The 19,623-nt window shown below is 36.1% G+C and overlaps 1 protein-coding gene and 1 long non-coding RNA gene across 2 annotated transcripts in view; both read left to right on the forward strand.

Moving 5' to 3' along the window:
* The window catches only part of LOC308614833, a 103,729-nt gene that overhangs the window by 34,338 nt on the left and 49,768 nt on the right, over positions 1-19,623 (forward strand). The gene's annotated exons all lie outside the window — the stretch shown is intronic.
* The window catches only part of LOC308614819 (ankyrin repeat domain-containing protein 26-like), a 57,555-nt gene that overhangs the window by 9,617 nt on the left and 28,315 nt on the right, over positions 1-19,623 (forward strand). Inside the window, exons 5-9 of the mRNA XM_081229585.1 lie at positions 7,941-8,023; positions 11,998-12,149; positions 14,461-14,631; positions 16,447-16,480; positions 16,764-16,905. Of these exons, the coding sequence (XP_081085711.1) occupies positions 7,941-8,023; positions 11,998-12,149; positions 14,461-14,631; positions 16,447-16,480; positions 16,764-16,905 (582 nt within the window). The remainder of the gene's footprint in view (positions 1-7,940; positions 8,024-11,997; positions 12,150-14,460; positions 14,632-16,446; positions 16,481-16,763; positions 16,906-19,623) is intronic.

The raw sequence follows: 19,623 nt of genomic DNA on the forward strand, positions 1-19,623 counted from the left end.
GATTGCATTGAATCTGTACATTGCTTTGGGTAGTATAGTCATTTTCACAATATTGATTCTTCCAATCCAAGAACATGCTGTATCTCTCCATCTGTTGGTATCATCTTTAATTTCTTTCATCAGTGTCTTATACTTTTCTGCATACAGATCTTTTGTCTCCCTAGGTAGGTTTATTCCTAGGTATTTTATTCTTTTTGTTGCAATGGTAAATGAGAGTGTTTCCTTAATTTCTCTTTCATATTTTTCATCATTAGTGTATAGGAATGCAAGAGATTTCTGTGCATTAATTTTGTATCCTGCATCTTTACCAAATTTTTTGATTAGCTCTGGTAGTTTTCTGGTGGCATCTTTAGGATTCTCTATGTATAGAATCATGTCATCTGCAAACAGTGACAATTTTACTTCTTCTTTTGCAATTTATATTCCTTTTATTTCTTTTTCTTCCCTGATTGCTGAGGCTAGGACTTCCAAAACTATGTTGGATAATAGTGGTGAGAGTGGACATCCTTGTCTTGTTCCTGATCTTAGAGGAAACGGTTTCAGTTTTTCACCATTGAGAATGATGTTTGCTGTGGGTTTGTAATATATGACCTTTATTATGTTGAGGTACGTTCCCTCTATGCCCACTTTCTGGAGAGTTTTTATCATAAATTGGTGTTGAATTGTGTTGAAAGCTTTTTCTGCATCTATTGAGATGATCATATGGTTTTTATTCTTCAATTTGTTAATATGGTGTATCACATTGATTGATTTGTGTATATTGAAAAATCCTTGCATCCCTGGGATAAATCCCAGTTGATCATGGTGTATGATCCTTTTAATGCATTGTTGGATTCTGTTTGCTAGTATTTTGTTGAGGATTTTTGCATCTATATTCATCAGTGACATTGGTCCGTAATTTTCTTTTTTTGTTGTATCTTTGTCTGGTTTTTGGTATCAGGGTGATGGTGGCCTCGTAAAATGTGTTTGGGAGTGCTCCTTCCCCTGCAAATTTTTGGAAGAGTTTGAGAAGGATGGGTGTTAGCTCTCCTCTAAATGTTTGATAAAATTCACCTGTGAAGCCATGTGCTCCTGGACTTTTGTTTGTTGGAAGATTTTAAATCACAGCTTCAATTTCATTACTTGTGATTTGTCTGTTCATATTTTATGTTTCTCCTGGTTCAGTCTTGGAAGGTTATACCTTTCTAAGAATTTGTCCATTTCTTCCAGGTTGTCCATTTTATTGGCATAGAGTTGCTTGTAGTAGTCTCTTAAGATGCTTTGTCTTTCTGCGGTGTCTGTTGTAACTTCACCTTTTTCATTTCTAATTTTATTGATTTGAGTCCTCTTCCTCTTTTTCTTGATGAGTCTGGCTAATGGTTTATAAATTGTGTTTATCTCCTCAAGGAACCAGCTTTTAGTTTTATTGATCTTTGCTATTGTTTTCTTTGTGTCTATTTCATTTATTTCTGCTCTGATCTTTATGTTTTCTTTCCTTCTGCTAACTTTGGGTTTTGTTTGTTCTTCTTTCTCTAGTTCCTTTAGGTATAAAGTTATTTTATTTATTTGAGATTTTTCTTGTTTCTTGAGGTAGGCTTGTATAGCTATAAACTTCCCTCTTAAGACTGCTTTTGCTGCATCCCATAGGTTTTGGATTGTTGTGTTTTCATTGTCATTTGTCTCTAGGTATTTTTTGATTTCCTCTTGGATTTCTTCAGTGATCTCTCGGTTATTTAGTAATTTACTGTTTAGCCTCCATGTGTTTGTGTATTTTATGTTTTTCCACTGTAATTCATTTCTAATCTCATAGTGTTGTGGTCAGAAAAGATGCTTGATATGATTTCAATTTTCTTAAATTTACTGAGGCTTGGTTTGTGACCCAAGATGTGATTTATCCTGGTGAATGTTCTGTGCACACTTGAGAAGAAAGTGTAATCCGCTGTTTTTGGATGGAATATCCTATAAATATCAATTAAATCTATCTGGCCTATTGTGTCATTTCAAGCTTCTGTTTCCTTATTTATTTACATTTTGGATGATCTGTCCATTGGTGCAAGTGAGGTGTTAAAGTCCCCCACTATTATTGTGTTACTGTTGATTTCCTCTTTTACAGCTGTTAGCCGTTGCCTTATATATTGAGGTGGTCCTATGTTGGGTGCATGTATATTTATAATTGTTATATATCCTTCTTGGATTGATCCCTTGATCATTATATAGTGTCCTTCCTTGTCTTTTGTAACATTCTTTATTTTAAAGTCTATTTTATCTGATATGAGTATTGCTACTCCAGCTTTCTTTTGATTTCCATTTGCATGGAATATCTTTTTCCATCCCCTCACTTTCAGTCTGTCTGTGTCCGTAGGTCTGAAGTGGGGCTCTTGTAGACAGCATATATATGGGTCTTGTGTTTGTATCCATTCAGCAAGCCTGTGTTGGAGCATTTAATCCATTCACGTTTAAGGTAATTATCAATATGTATGTTCCTATGACCATTTTCTTAATTCTTTTGGGTTTGTTTTTGTAGGTCCTTTTCTTCCCTTGTGTTTCCCACTTTGAGAAGTTCCTTTAGCATTTGTTGCAGAGCTGGTTTGGTGGTGCTGAATTCTCTTAGCTTTTGCTTGTCTGTAAAGCTTTTGATTTCTCCGTGGAGTCTGAATGAGATCCTTGCTGGGTAGAGTAATCTTGGTTGTAGGTTCTTCCCTTTTATCACTTTAAGTGCATCATGCCACTCCCTTCTGGCTTGTAGAGTTTCTGCTGAGAAATCAGCTGTTAACCTTTTGGGAGTTCCCTTGTATGTTATTTGTCGTTTTTCCCTTGTTGCTTTCAGTAATATTTCTTTGTGTTTAATTTTTGCCAATTTGATTACTGTGTGTCTCGGCATGTTTCTCTTTGGGTTTATCCTGTATGGGACTCGCTGCACGTCCTGGACTTGAGTGGCTATTTCCTTTCCCATGTTGGGAAGTTTTCTACTATAATCTCTTCAAATATTTCTCTGGTCCTTTCTCTCTCTCTTCTCCTTTTGAGACCCCTATAATGCGAATGTTGTTGCGTTTAATGTTGTCTCAGACGTCTCTTAGGCTGTCTTCATTTCCTTTCATTCTTTTTTCTTTATTCTCTTCTGCTCAGTGAATTCCACCATTCTGTCTCCCAGGTCACTTATGTGTTCTTCTGCCTCAGTTATTCTGCTATTGATTCCTTCTAGTGTAGTTTTCATTCCAATTATTGTATTGTTCATCTCTGTTTGTTTGTTCTTTAACTATTCTAGGTCTTTGTTAAACATTTCTTGCATCTTCTCGATCTTTGCCTCCATTGTTTTTCCGAGGTCCTGGATCATCTTCACTATCATTATTCTGAATTCTTTTTCTGGAAGGTTGCCTATCTCCACTTCATTTAGTTGTTCTTCTGTGGTTTTATCTTGTTTCTTTATCTGATACATAGCCCTCTGCCTTTTCATCTTGTCTATCTGTCTGTGAGTGTGGTTTTTGTTCCACAGGCTGCAGGATTGTAGTTCTTGTTTCTCCTGTCTGCCCTCTGGTGGATGAGGCTATCTACGAGGCTTGTGCAGGTTTCCTGATGGGAGGGAGTGGTGGTCGGTTGAGCTGGGTGTTGCTCTGGTAGGCAGAGCTCTGTAAAACTTTAATCCACTTGACTGCTGATGGGTGGGGCTGTGTTCCCTCCCTGTTGGTTGTTTAGCCTGTGGCAACCCAACAGTAGAGCCTACCTTGGCTCTTTGGTAGGGCTAATGGCAGACTCTGGGAGGGCTCACGCCAAGGAGTACTTCCCAGAACTTCTGCTGCCCATGTTCTTGTCCCTACGATGAGCCACAGCCACCCCCCGCCTCTGCAGGAGACCCTCCAACACTAGCAGGTAGGTCTGGTTCAGTCTCCCGTGGGGTCACTGCTCCTCCTTCTGGGTCCCACTGCGCACAGTACCTTGTGTGTGCCCTCCAAGAGTGGAGTCTGTTTTTCCCCCAGTCCTGTCAAAGTCCTGCAGTCAAATCCCACTAGGCTTCAAAGTCTGATTCCCTCGGAATTTCTCTTCCCATTGCCGGACCCCCAGGTTGGGAAGCCTGATGCGGGGCTCAGAACCTTCACTCCAGTGGGTGGACTTCTGTGGTATAAGTGTTCTCCAGTCTATGAGTCACCCACCCACCTGTTATGGGATTTGATTTTGCTGTGACTGCGCCCCTCCTACTGTCTCATTGTGGCTTCTCCTTTGTATTCGGATGTGGGGTATCTTTTTTGGTGTGTTCCAGTGTCTTCCTGTCGATGATTGTCCAGCACCTAGTAGTGATTCTGGTGTTCTCACAAGAGGGACTGAGAGCATATCCTTCTACTCCACCATTTTGGTTCAGCTCTTATTTGTCTTAAGAAATTGAAATCTGACAATTTTACTTTCGTTAAAAAAAAGGAAAATATTTTTGTTATGTATTCATTTCCTGTGTCATGGCACTGTATGCACTTTGGATCTAGTGTGGACCTAGACTTATCCTATTTTTACCTGGAAACAATTAGTCACTCAAGGCTATCATTTCTTTTGTAAATTTATGATATTTATCCAAGCCTTAAAAAATGAGTTCTGAAGATATTGGTACATTGAAGAAAGACCATCTCATTGTATTAAAGTAGTACCATTCATTAAAAGATTTTTTAAAACCCATGTCTCTGGAACACACAATACTGTCATGCATATTTAAACATAAAATAAATGGTTAGACATAATTTTGTTAATGAAAAAATTTATATGTTGAAGAAACGTAATTTTTAATAAAGCTCTTAAGGTATACAGAATATGTAATAGAGATTGATGAGTGAATCAAAGTAAGTAACACTAGAAAATTAAAAATTAGAAAAACTGAGAGGCAATAGTTAACGTATCTATATGAATGGCAATGACATGTAAGATACAATAAGCCATGAAGGAAGAGTGTGTTTGGGGGGAGAGGAGGACATGGGACTGCTTCTCTGAAGAAAGAATTTGTTCAGGTTAGTCAAATTTGTATTAGAATTCACATTCTAATAAATGGAAACTTTGTTTTCGGATTTTTCAGGTTGGGATTCTGCTAGTTTGTCGCTCAATAATGAGATTTGTCAAAGAGCTGGGCATTTGAAAGTTGATGATAAATATCCATTTGTGTCACAATCAATGACCAAAAATCAGTCAGCATCCACAGAATTTGGACAGATGACCTTAACAGATAAAGAAAAGATTAATATCGGAGTGTTGTTTCTGTTAGGGGATTACACGCTCCGTGACCTGTGTGAGTCACAACTGCCAGAAAACAGAGAAAGCAAACAATGTAATAAATAAACACAGAGCCCTCAACCGTAGGCCACCTCGGCATGGCTTCACCATAATCCTGATGTTTCCAAAATCATTTTGTGGCAAAATCTGCTTTGTGTTTACTCCTTTTATTCAACCTGCAGCCAAACGTCTTTTAGCAAGACGTTTGCATTCTTCCTCTGACCAAAGCAACATAATAAATAACAAAGGGAATTAGGAGAGAGAATAGGTTCGTTAGGCTAGTATTTAGCATACACCTGAGAGTGGGTAGCAAGATTATATTTAGAACTTTGGGACTAGTTGGGAAACCTAGGTAGACATCTCAAGATTCCCTTCTCAAAATGTAGTTTCTTAGCTTTATTTTTGTTTAGCTCTGAATTCATTAGTATTAGTTATAACTATATTCAATGTAACGAAAAAAGCACCTCCAAAACCAAATAGTAAACTATTGCTTGTATTTTCTATGAGTTTATATATTTTAGAATTGGCTTTCCCAGCAGTAATGGGAGTCATTGGGGATTGCTACATAGTCCCTCCTTCTTAGCTGTGTCCACATAGTATATCAACTTATTATTTTTAATGAATTAATAGTTCACAAGGGATATTGGTTTTAAGGAGTGCTGATCATTTAAACATAGTGTAAGGAAAATCAATTCTAATTCTACTAGGATGCCCAGTCTATTGATTAACCACATCTAATATATGCTCTACATAAATACCAATTAATTTAGTGCCCTTAATCAGTCATATGATCAGGGCTATAGTAATAAACCATACACTGTTTTCTTTTTCCAGCCCTATAGTTTTATCTTCTTGTCTTTCCTTACCTGTGGAATTAATGTTACATTTACAAAAGATTCTCAGTTATCTCCTAGAGTAGTGACTACAGGCTATAAACTCAAAGTTTTTTTTATCTATACAAGTGACTTGTTTGCTCTCATTTCTCCATGAGCTTGGTAGGTCCAAGAAGCACAAATTCAAATGAAACACGTACACGAGCCCCGTCAACACAGGAAGATGTGAAACTGGAAAACTGGAAACTAAATACAAGCAACTTAAAACAGTTCATGCAGATCATTTCTCTTCTCAGTTGATACCTTTTATAAAGTAATAAGCAGAGTCTAGTTATTGAGGGGCCCAGGGTTCGTGCATTTATTTATTTAATAAAGATTTATTCTATGCTGGGTCCTGGTAATTTTATATCCTAAATATTTCTGGAAACAGTCCCTCAGTGTAGGCCTGCATCATCTTTTTTTTTTGCATTATAATGCCATCAAATTCTTCTCCCTCTATTTATTTGTATGGCCTTCAAATTCATCCCTCCCGCAGCATTTAGAGTGATCTATGTCAAATGCACCAGTGATCGTGAACCACTCTTTAAAGCATATTAATGTCCAGCCATCTTAGAATGACACGAGGCTTTCATAATCTAACTTCTACCTGACTCTCGCTCTCTAGCCCTTTCTGTCTGTCCTTTGCTCTGGAATTCTGAACTGCTGGTGATGCTCTCTCATCTATCCCTGTATTTTAGACAACTATTCACCCTGTTTTATGTATGCTTCTCTGCCTGTCTTGCTACAGCTTTCCATGCTCTCTCCCTTTCCTGCCCTCTATTCCCTTGAATCTGACTGACCTCACTGTGTAAGTCTCAGCTCAGGCATTATCTCTAGAAAAGCCATCCCTGACACCTTTTATCTACATTCTTCTTTAAAGTCCATGTTTAGTACTGAGCAGGAACTCAATAAATAATTATTGAGTAAAATAAAGACTGTTTATACAAAGATGATTTCAAGAGATTGTCCTCTACAGTCTAGAAGCAAAGAGGATAGATGTGAAGAAATAATTTACAGTTCAGGTGATGAAGATACACTAGAAAAATCTATAAAGTAGTAAGGTAGCTACTAGGAAAGAGATACCTATTTGGGGAAAGAGAGCTGTAATCAAGGAGGACTTCACGAAGCAGGCTGAGTCTTAAAAGATGAAAAGAACTTTGTCAGAAGAGTAGAGGAAAACATTTCAGATTAAGGAACTGACAAAAGCATGAAAAGTAACAGTAATTTTGGAAACCATGAATAACGTTGCAGTTGAAGCTTGGTGTATTGTTAAATAGGTACTATTATGAAGTAAAGAACAGAGTATATTGTGACTTTCTATGTTTGTCCTGTATTTTTAAATTTTGTTTGTTTCTTTGTTTGTTTGTTTTGCGGTAAGCGGGCCTCTCACTGTTGTGGCCTCTCCCACTGCGGAGCACAGGCTCCAGACGCACTGGCCTAGTGGCCATGGCTCACGGGCCCAGCTGCTCCGCGGCATGTGGGATCTTCCCGGACCGGGGCACGAACCCGTGTCCCCTGCATCGGCAGGTGGACTCTCAACCACTGCGCCACCAGGGAAACCCTTTGTTTGGTTTTTGATTGTTCTGTTCATTGATGTTTGGTGGATGAATTTGTAAATGAATCTTTGAGATGTTTGTGTGCCTGTAACCTGGTGACATCTGGTATTTCCCAGATGGTTTGTTGGAGTTGTAGGTAATTAGAAGTATTTCTTAAAGAAGTAAATATTCAGCTAAAGATTAAGCCTAATTTAAATTGTCATTTGATAAAATTTTTTAAATCTATTTTTATAAAGATTATGTCTTTTATCTAACTGTTCTAAGTAGTTAATTTTAACTAAACATATAGATTTGTCAGCAGAACTAGACTTAGAAATAACATCGGAGGAAGCACAAGAAAGGCTTAATGGAAGTAAAAATAACCACTCACAGGTATGTAAAAATGTAAATGTAAATTTCTGGCTCAATATTGTTTTCTATGTTTTAACAACAGAGTTCAAGTGAAATTACCTTTCAAAATTAACCTCTTAGAATTGATAGATAATAATTTAATAGTTAGTTTTATAGTGCTTTAATTATAAAGCTTAAAATATTGTTAGAATCTATTATAATTTATAGGTAAACTTTGTCCTTGGAATTGAGGCAAAAAAATTTCCTGAATATTGTTTGCTTCTTCCTTATATGATAAAGAAGGTGATAATCAAATACTGAATCATATGATGAAGCAGTTGAAATTATGAACAGTATATCAGTGATGGTCTGTGAGTTAGATTCATGGAAGGAGAAATCATTCCCAGCTGTTCAAAATTTGCAGTTTCAAATTGCCAGTCACTAATGCCAAGATTAAAGATTTATTCTGTCCTGTGACCTCTATGTAATCGACCTAAAGATCTACATTCAGGGAGAGAAGGGGTCATACAATCAACCCAACTGCCTATTAAGGAAGCAGACCTTCCAGTATTGGACCTTTGTTGTTAGGGTACAAACAATAACTTTCTAATTTATTTCATTTCAGGGTAGGAAACCAATAAATAATATTAAACAATGTTTTATCCACTTTCATTAGTGGATATTAGAATATAATATAACTGAATGAAAGCAGGTATTATATCAACGTATAATACTATCAAAGTATATAATTTACATTAAAATTTAGGAATTTGTTCCTCTTTCTGTTTGGTATTAATTGATTTTGGCTCCCAGTAATTTAAGGTTTGTCTATTCTCCAGTTACTAGTCCTTAAAAAAAAATCCTTACGTGCACATAGGGACTTTTTAAGGTACGGTGAGGTGAAATATTTTTAAGTAAGGAAGGCTTTGTAACATTAAAAATCATCTCCTAATTCATTTTTGGTAGATTTAACATATATGAATTATTTAGTTCAAACAAACAATGACAAAATTGGGCTTGTGAGTTCATGTTTTTCTCCTGTTTCAGGCTAAGGCAAGTTATTTTTCACTTCTTAGTTGTAATCCAGTGATTTGTGAGTAGCTAAACATAGATTAAGAAGTTTAATGGTTAAAGTTTAATTATTTTCTAATTTTTCTTTGTCTGTCCTTGATTACTTAAGGATAAAGTTATTTTACAAACATGTACCCTGACAGAAAAGACATCTGAAAATCAAATCAAGCCAATTGATCTTCCGCTTTTGCATCTGCAAAAAATGCCTCAAGAACCAGAAATGAATGAGGAATGTGATAGAGAGGACATATCTGTATGTTCAGGACTTCCTTGTGTACAAAAGCATGAGGAAATGTGGATCAAACGAGGCAAATTAGGGTGGAAAAATAACTTCAAACACATCACAAATAAGTTAAAGTGGAAGTTTGGTGGAACTTTTGAAAAATACAAAATTACTGTTTGTCCTGAGGAAGAGCAACTACATGATAACCCTAAAGAAGGAGCAAACATAAAGGAAATACCTTCTAATTTGACAAATAATATACCTGACTGTGAGGCAAAAGTTGCATTTGGAGTATCTGTCTCTCTAGCATTCCAAGCATTTCCTGAACAAAAAGAACCCAGGCTTGAAAATGTTTTTCCATCTTATTTAACCTCTGGGTCTTGGGGACATGCTTGCCCATCATCTTCACAGCTTTATTTAACTGAAATTAAATTAGACTATGAAAGTGATAAACCAGACACTGAACATGTTTTTAACAAAAATGAGGAGAGTTTTTATAATGATACAGAAAATAAAAAAGTAAGGGACCCAGTAGTTACATTTGAAATGCAAGAAGACCAAGAGATTGATATGCAAATGTTACAAAATATGAACCAAAATACCACTAATTGGAAATTAGACTCGGATGTATACCTCACTCTAGTGATCCCAAAAGACTTTTTGATTTATGGCTTGCCCGCTCCAATGAAATGAAACACATGATTCAAATAAAAAGTCGTGATATTTCTGCTGTTACAAATACTTATAAGAAAACCCAACCAATACAAGACTGGTTCCAGAAGCCATTGCTTGCAGATAATTTCAGTGCTAATAACTATAAAAGCATGCAACCTGAATTAGAAAGTGGGAGTTCTTCCACCGAATAGTAACAGAACATCCAAAGTGTATCTAAATGAAGAATTACAGCAAGATATGCAAAGGCTTAAGAATGAGATAGGCATGTTACAAGTAGAGTTCCTGGCTTTGGAAAAAGAGAAAATTCAACTTCAAAAAGAGATAGAGGTTCATTTGCTGCTACTTTGTTCTTTCTCTTTATCAATGATCTGATCCATTCTGATTTTCCACTTAGTAATAAAATGGGGTCAGCTAAATAGGTAATTGTGTAGAAATAGATTACTTCTGCCATCTAAATAATAGGAAACTATTTTCATGGCTTTTGTTCCTTAATCAACCTAAGTCTCTCTCTGTCAGTCTTTCATATGAACTGGGAATCTAATTTAGCTACATACCATGTGACCTTCTGAGCCAGAATTTCCACAAAGGAAATTGCTTAAGAAATATAATAAGCTAGGGTTTGGGTTTTTTTCTTTTTAATCTATTGGGTTTTAAGTATAAATTACACTCTATGGTATGGGAAGGAAGCAGTGACTGAAAGAAGGGACATAAACACGTATTCCTGCTAAACTAATCTCTTTATTGTGCTTTAGTGTATGCGATCTTCTCTGCTTTACTCAATCGCTTGGCACTTAGAATTCCAGCATGGCCACTTCAAGATATTTTTAATAACAAATACATGTACTCCCACATATTCTTTAATCACCACTCTCAGATGTTTCTGTTGAGTCAGACCTTTACATTGTGTTGTTTAATAAAATGTGGTAAGTTTTGACATGTATGATTTTATCATTTAGGTAGTATAAACCCTCAGCCAAAAAATTCAGTATTTATCTCCAAAGGAGAAAACTGAGTTTTGATGTGCAATGAGGGTTTTTTTTTCCTTCCAGTAATAGATTTTTTAATTTGTTTCTTTGCTCTTTTGTGTAAGAGGTGCATTGACTGAGTTTTAAAGTAGACAAAAATCTGTAGATATTCTCCTTTGAAAGAAAAAGAGATGAGCCCTACCCCCAACTGAGGCATTAAATTACTTTGCCAAAGTCACACTTTTAACTTATCTGATTAATCTGATGAATTCATTTGGTAATTTATCAGATTCAGGGTTACAGAATTGTATCATCTCTTTTGGTGCCATGAAATGATACGAAATGCCACTTTAGGGGCTTTGGACAAATCATTGAACCTTTCTTGGTTTTATTCCCATTATTGGTAAATAGTGGGGCTAAAGTAGATAATTGCTTCTGTACCCTTTAGCTGTAAAATTTCATGGTTATTGAATGTGAAATTGGGAGGCATTACTCATTTTCCAGAATTCCACACTAACTAGCAATTCATCAGTTTCACTCTACTCCTGTTTTTTGGTAAACTTTGGTTCATATATTTTAGTGAACACCGTCACTTTTTTGATATTCCCAGGATCCAAATGAAAAAAGAACTGTAAAACACAGTGGGTGAAGAATAGCTTCAGTGCAGAAAGAAGGATGTTTCCTTTTTGTTACTGAAGCACCAAGGTGTCCCATCCTCTAAATTTGGCTGTTTAATGCAAAATCCAGGTGGTAAAGACCAAAGAGGACAAATTTTGTGTCTTTGTCTCTTTATTTCTCTGTCTCTGCCATCAGACAGGGAAGAGTGGATGTGAATAGCTGCACCACATTAAGAAAGCCCTTTTTGAAATTTTTAAAATTTTATTTCTTTTCCTCAAACAGAAAGAAGCAGACTTTACAAAAATTTCAATGACTTGTAATTAAAAAAATTAAAGTAAGCACAAAACTATTTTTATTGCTTACAGCCAGGGCAAACTCTGAGTCAAGTAATTAATGACAATGAAAAGGTCTGTATAATGAATAAGGTAATAACAATTATATGTAGTGTCAAACTTTCATTAAAGGTTGAAGAAGCAAAGAAGAAGCACAAAAGTAGTGAAATGGAAGTATCAGAAAACATATATGATGCTGATGATAGTGGATTAATTCAACAGAGAAAGAGCAGAAAAACTAATAACCAACAGTTTCCTACCATGGAGAATGAAGATTCTGATAGGTAAGCCTATGTCAGTATTTAACAATAGATAATTGTTATTTCCCTATAAAACAAGTTCTCATTTGAGCTAATGTTCATGATTAACAAATTTTATATTTTTCTAGGGTTATAGTTATTTCTAATACTCTTGTCCTTTAGCCTTAATACTAGACTTAATTGGTTAACACACCACCGTATTACAGTATTAGAGTATTCTGGATTTGACTGTATACTTACCTTTACCAGTGTGTTGTATATTTAAATATATTTTATGTTACTAATTAGCGTCCTTTGATTTCAGCTTGAAGGCTCCTTTCAGAATTTCTTGTGAGGCAGGTCTAGTGGTGATGACCTCCCTCAGCTTTGCTTTGTTTGGGAAAGCCTTTATCTCTCCTTCATTTCTGAAAGACAACTTTTCTGGATAGAGTATTCTTGGTTGGCAGTTTTTTTCTTTTAGCACTTTGAATATGTCGTCCTAGTCTCTTGAAATCCATTGCTAGACTTATGGGGGTTCCCTTATAATTTACAAGCCTCTTTAGTTTTGCTGCTTTTAAGACTCTCTCTTTGTCTTTGATTTTTGACAGTTTTGTTATAATGTCTCCTGGCAAGGATTTCTTTAAGTTGAGTTTGCTTGGTGACCTATGAGCTTTAGGAACTTGGATATCCAAATCTCTTGCCAGGTTTAGGAAGTTCTCAACCATTTTTTCTTTAAATAAGCTTCTGCCACCTTCTCCCTATCTTCTCTTTCTGGAACTGCAATGATTTATGAATTATTTCCTTTGATGGTATCTGGTAATTTATGTAGGCTTTCTTCCCACTTTTTCATTCTTTTTTTCTTTATTCTCCTCTGATTGGATAATTTCAAAGCTCCTGTCTCTTAACTCACAGATTCTTTCTTCTGTTTGATCCATTCTGCTGTCAGTGCTCTTTATTGCGTTTTTCCTTTCATTCATTGTATTCTTCAGCTCCAAAACTTCCATTTGGTTATTTTTTATTATTTCTATCTCTTTGTTAAATGCCTCATCTTGTTTGTGTATTACTTTCCTGATTTTATTGGGTTGTCTTTCTGTGTTTTCTTGTCGCTCACTGAGTTTCCTTAAAACTACTATTTTGAATTCTCTATCAGGTAGATTGCAGATCTCCATGTCTTTGGGATTTGCTAGTGGAAAATTATTGTGATCTTTTGGTAGTGTCATGTTTTCTTGATTTTTTTTATGTTACCTGAAGTTTTGCATTGCTGTCTTTGAATTTGAAGTAGCAGTCACCTCTTCCAGTCTTTAATAACTGCCCTCTCCAATGTATCCCAACTTGCATTTTTTTGTTCCAGTGGTATGCTGGCACTTCTCTGCTGGAAACCTGGATTTCCACAAAGGCTCTCTCGTCTGTGGGTGATTGTCTAAGACAGTGTTTTCCAGGGGTTCCCTGGACGTTGCTAAGAGTGGCTGGAGCCAGTTCATGGGCCATGCAGGGTCCACAGCTGGGCTGTGGTCTGTATGTCTGTTACCACTTGGGTGGGCAGGACTCTTCCCAGGTCCCTTGGTTTATGGTGCTGGATCCTGCAACTGCCACAAAGCCACTTTTGTCTGTGGATAGATGCCAAATTGTTGCTGGTGGTGGAGGGATACTCTGAGGTACCTATTTTTCAGCCCTGATGCTGACATGACCCCAACATGTGGGTGTTTAAAAGTAAATTTCCCCCCCAAGATATTTCCTTGAGTTCTTCTTTCGTGTTTTATGTACCTCATGTTATTTTTAAAAATCATGCAAATTAAACATTATTATATATCAAAACAAAACAAAAAAATATAGTAGAAATCTAATTATTACTCCCATGTCTAAGAGTCATTGCTTTTAGGCAGTGAACTTCAGCTTTTCATTGTAGCACTTGAGGTTCTTCAGAATGTCTTTCCAGACTCATCTCTCTGCTTCCTTCCATGTATTTTGTACTTTTCCTTCCAAGTTTCTCGGAAACACCTAGACTCCATGTGTCTAAACTTTGTGCTCACATTCTAATCACCAAGTAAAATGATTTTCTCCATTTTCTTTTCCTCATGACCTCCTCTGTTTATTTAACCTCTTCTGTAAAGCTTTCCTATGTTCACTTATAACTTTCATGTGTCAACTCTTACATATCACATTGTATCATAATTGTGTATCTGTCTTTGAAGCAAGGATGTGTATTTGCTTGCATATGGTTGGTACTTCATAACTGTTTTGTGAACTAATAAATGACTTATGATGGGTAAGAGTTGGAATTTTACAAAAATTGGTTTTTTATTCTTTATCAGTAGAATTATTAGAAAACATTGGCTTTTTAATGGATTTTTTAAAGTAGCGGTCCTGGCGTGCACATGAAGGAAGTAAAGAAAAAGGAAAATGAAAAATGGACATCAAAAGAATGTGTGATTACACCAGTGTTTGAGAAGGCTGATTCACTGAGTGGTGGTCTGCTACACATGAAGGATGACAGCAGTTTAAGTGGAGTAGATCAGGATGATGGCAGGTAAAATCTACAAATTCTTTTAGGTCAAGAAATATTAGCACTGAATACTTTTTCTGGAAATAGAACAGCATAATATAGTGTACAGGCCATGACAGGAATATTCTCAACTATACCAGATGAACACTGCTGAAAAGTTAAGATGAGGATGAGTGGCTTTGACCAGAAGTAGTTTCAATAAATATTCCCCATGGAAGCTGGACTGTAGTGAATAAGTATAAACGGCTCCTTAGGGAATATTTACTGGGAAAGGCAATAGAGAACTGGATGGTAACTGAAGAGGAATGTGGAGTTCAAGGGAGTTTCCTTTCTCTTTTTATGTTAAGATGGGAGTTTTTAGAGTATGTTTGTATGCTGTTGGAAATGAGCCAGTAGAGGATGCATTTATTCAGTTTAATCTTGTTTGCATGTCCAATATTAGAAAGCTTATTGATTGTATTACATTATCTTTAAAATATTATAGTAAACTAATCGTACATAATACTTCTATTCACGTATAGTTTTATGGTAAGGGCTTGTTCATTGATTTTGAAGTGTAATATTCTTATATAATTGAATATGCAGATGAGTACTTAAAAGTTATTCTATCATACATAGATTTGTAAAAATTATATAATCATAAATTTACAAACATTTAGGCCATACTGAAAAGGATTTAATCATTCCTTGATAATTCTAGATGACAGTATCATCATGAGCGGCTATGGTTTTGTAAGGTACTCTAAAACAGGTTATGTTAACTTCATAGTGGTTTAGATTCCAGGGAAAAGGGTAAGATTTTGTTTATATTTGATAGGAAAAAAACTATTAACAATCTATCACAGATTATTACTTTTGGATTATAAAGTTCTAAATTACAAAAGTCATGCTTCCTATACCAAAAGTGTCATTAACACGTATTGTGCACTAAGTATATGTTGAATGTATGAATAAACAGCTGAATGGGTGAATGAATGAATGAATGGGTGAATGAAACCCTCATCAATGGGTTGATGAATTTCTTTACAAAAGCAAATCTTTATTGAAAATAGAATTCCAATATTGCCTGGGTCTAAAGTCTTTTTATTTTTGAAAAATATGTGTAAGATTCAGAAATTATTATTTATAGTTATAACTAGACATGGAATGATAATACAGATTCATTTGCTATCATATTACTTAAAAACACTTAAAAATAAATATTACCTTCTCATCATATTGTGAAACACAAGTGTTGAAGCCAGATTTCCTGGGTTTGAATTCTGGGTCAGCTGCTGATCTGCTGTATGGGCTTGGGCAAGTTACTTAGCCTTTCTGTGCTGCATTTCTTCCTGTGTAAAAAGGACCTAATGTATTACCTCTCTCCCAGAATTGTTGTGAGGATTAAAATGCCTTTAAGACATGTAAGGTGCCTATAATAATGCATAGCAATTACATAGTAAGTCCTCAAAAAGCTAATATCATGATTATTAAAAACGGGTTTCTTTCATATAAGGACTTAATACTTTCCAAATAGGTTTTAGTGCCATAAAGTTAGTTTTTATTGAAAATGACGATAACAGAAAACCCTGGTATACTTCTTCCTATCAAATAATGCAAGTAACATTATGTTTTTCCTTTTCCTTTGATTGTCAGCTTAATCTAATTTAATGCTTTGTTAATATTATTATGGTGTATTTTCTTTGTCCTTTAATGTTACTCTTTCTATTTATTGTTTAATCTCTTTTATAGAAAATTAATTACCAATGCAAAGATTTTATGTAAAAAACAATAGGTTTAGGTATTCTTTGGATTTTAAGTATTTAATATTTGCCTGAAAAGAATCGTTTGTTTTTCTAGGGCTACAAAGGAAACATCTAATGAAAAGAACAAGGTAGAGTAAAAAATTAATTATAAAAAATATTATCCTGTAGTAAAAAATTACTTTGTGAAAGGTATAGTGGAAAAATAGAAAATCTTCCTTTGTTGTAGAAACATTTACTTTGAAAAAATAATTTAGAAACACTGTTGATAAAATTATCCCTTTGATAAAAATCTGTTCTTTTAAGAAGTATCTGTGTTTTTGCTTTAATAAAGAGATATTTATCACCTCTGTACACTTAGTATATTTTATAAGTATTTTGGGGACATTGTGAAATAGTATTTTATATTTGTAGGTCAAAGAGCAAATTAATTCTATGGATGACCTTGATGACTTAACTCAGTCATCTGAAACAGCTTTTGAGGATTGCCAGATGCTTTTCTCTAATTATAAGAATTCCATGTTGCTAATAGAACAACTTGGCATGGAGTGTAAAGGTAGGACCATGGTATAAATATGTATATTTATATGTATATTTTTGTGTATACTGTTGTAATACTTGGTAGAATTCACCAGTGTAGCCATTTGGGCCTGGAATTTTCTTTGTGGGAAGGTCTTTAAGTAGGACTTTAGTTTCTTTTTTAGATGTAGGGCTATTTAGTTTATTTGTTCTTTCTTTTTTTTTTTTTTTTTTTTTTTTTTCTGTACGCAGGCCTCTCACTGCTGTGGCCTCTCCCGTTGCGGAGCATAGGCTCCGACGCGCAGGCTCAGCGGCCGTGTCTCATGGGCCCAGCCGCTCCATGGCATGTGGGATCTTCCTGGACCCGGGCACGAACCCGTGTCCCCTGCATCGGCAGGTGGACTCTCAACCCTTGCCCCACCAGGGAAGCCCTATTTGTTCTTTCTTGATTGAGCTTTGGTATTTTCCCTCTTTCAAGGAATTTACCCACTTCATCTGAGTTGTCAAATTTATTTATATAATGTTCATAATATTACTCTGTCAGTCTTTTAATATCTATAGAATCTGTAGTAATTTCTCATTACTCATTTCTGTGAAATTGGTAATTTGTGCCTTCTCTCTCTTTTTTTTTTTTTCATTATCAGCCTGGCTAGAGGTTTATCACTTTTATTCATCTTCTGAACATAGTTGGTTTCACGGGTTTTTTAAAAAATTATTTATTTATTTTAGGCTGTGTTGGGTCTCAATTGCTGTGCTCAGGCTTTCTCTAGTTGCGGCAAGCGGGGGCTACTCTTCGTTCAGTGTGCGGGCTTCTCATTGCTGTGGCTTCTCTTGTGGTGGAGCATGGGTTCTAGGTACATGGGCTTCAGTAGTTGTGGCACGTGGGCTCAGTAGTTGTGGCTTGCGGATGGTAAAATGCAGGCTCAGTAGTTTTGGCACATAGGCTTAGTTGCTCTGCGGTATGTGGCATCTTCCTGGACCAGGGATCAAACCTGTGTCCCTTGCATTGGCAGGTGGATTCTTAACCATTGTGCCACCAGGGGAGTCCCTCATTGATTTTTCCATGTCTTTTTTGTTTTGTTTGTTTTGTTTTTTCTCATTGATTTTTTCTTTGATGTTTTTTATTTCCTTTCTTCTGCTTGCTTTGGGTTTACTTTGCTCTTTTTTTAAAAATATTTATTTATTTATTTTATTTTTGGCTGCGTTAGGTCTTAGTTGCAGCATGTGGGATCTTTTGTTGCAGCGCGTGGGCTTCTCTCTCTAGTTGTGGCGTGTGGGCTCAGTATTTGTGACACTCCAAATGGGGTGTGGGCTCCAGCGTGTGTGGGCTCTGTAGTTGCGTCATGCCGGCTCTCTAGTTGTGGCTTGCGTGTTCAGTCGTTGCAGTGGGCGGGCTTAGTTGCCCCATGGCATGTGGGGTTTTAGTCCCACGACCAGGGATCGAACCCGTGTCCCCTGGATTGGAAGGCAGATCCTTAACCACTGAACCATCAGGGAAGTCCCCTAATTTGCTCTTTTTCTGGATTTTTATGTTGGAAGCCAAGGTCATTGATTTGAGACCTTCTTTTCTAATATAGACATCCAGTGCTATAAATTTTCATGCAAGTAAGCAGCATTCCACAAATTGTAATATATTATGTTTTCATTTTTATTCAGTTCAAAATACTTTGTAATTCCTCTTTTCATTACCTCTTTAATCCAAGGATTATTTAGATGTGTGTTATTTAGTTTTCAAATATTGGAGTATTTTCCAGAAATATTTTTGTTCTTGATTTCCAGTTTGATTGCTTTGTGGTCAGAGAACATACTTTGTATGACTTAAATCCTTTTGACTTACTCCTTTATTTTATAACCCAGAATATAGTCTTCTTTTGGTAAGTGTTCCATGGCTACTTGAAAAGAATGGTGGTGTTCAAGTCTACAGTATCCTTGATTTTCTGCCTGCTCTTTCTATCACTTATTCATTGAGGGGTATTGAAATCTCAGACTGTAATTGTGGATTTGTCTATTTTTCTTTGCAGTTCTCTCAAGTTTTGCTTCATATATTTTGAAGTTACTAGGCACATAAACGTTTAGGGTTGTTGTGCTTCTTATTAATTGACACTCCTCATTATGAAATGACCTTGTTTATTGCTGATAATGTTTTTTGCTCTGAAGTCTACTTTGTTTGGTATTAATATAGCCAGTCTAGCTTAGCTTTGTTTTGTCACATGTTAGTGTGGTATATCTTATTTCTAACCTTATTACAAATTTATGTCTGTATGTTTAAAGTGCATTTCTTATAGGTGGCATACAGTTGGGTCTTGCTTTTTGATCCAGTCTGACAATCTGCTTTTCCTTAAAAATTAATTAATTAATTAATTTATTTATTTTTGGCTGTGTTGGGTCTTCATTGCTGCGCACAGGCTTTCTCTAGTTACGGCGAGTGGAGGCTACTCTTCGTTGTGGTGCACAGGCTTCTCATTGCGGTGGCTTCTCTTGCTGTGGAGCACAGGCTGTAGGCCCATGGGCTTCAGTAATTGTGGCATGTGGGCTCAGTCATTGTGGCGCATGGGTTTAGTTGTTCCATGACGTGTGGGAGGACCAGGGCTCAAACCTGAGTCTCCTGCATTGGCAGGTGGATTCCTGACCACTGTGCCACCAGTGAAGTCCCTGACAATCTGCTTTTTAATTGAGGTTTTCAGACCATTTTCACTTAATGTGATTATTGATACAGTAGGTATGAATCTGTCATTATGCTGTTTGATTTCTGTTT

The sequence above is a fragment of the Mesoplodon bidens genome (genome assembly GCF_964165515.1).
Source record: "Mesoplodon bidens genome assembly, chromosome: 3".
In the NCBI taxonomy this organism is placed as follows: domain Eukaryota; kingdom Metazoa; phylum Chordata; class Mammalia; order Artiodactyla; family Ziphiidae; genus Mesoplodon; species Mesoplodon bidens.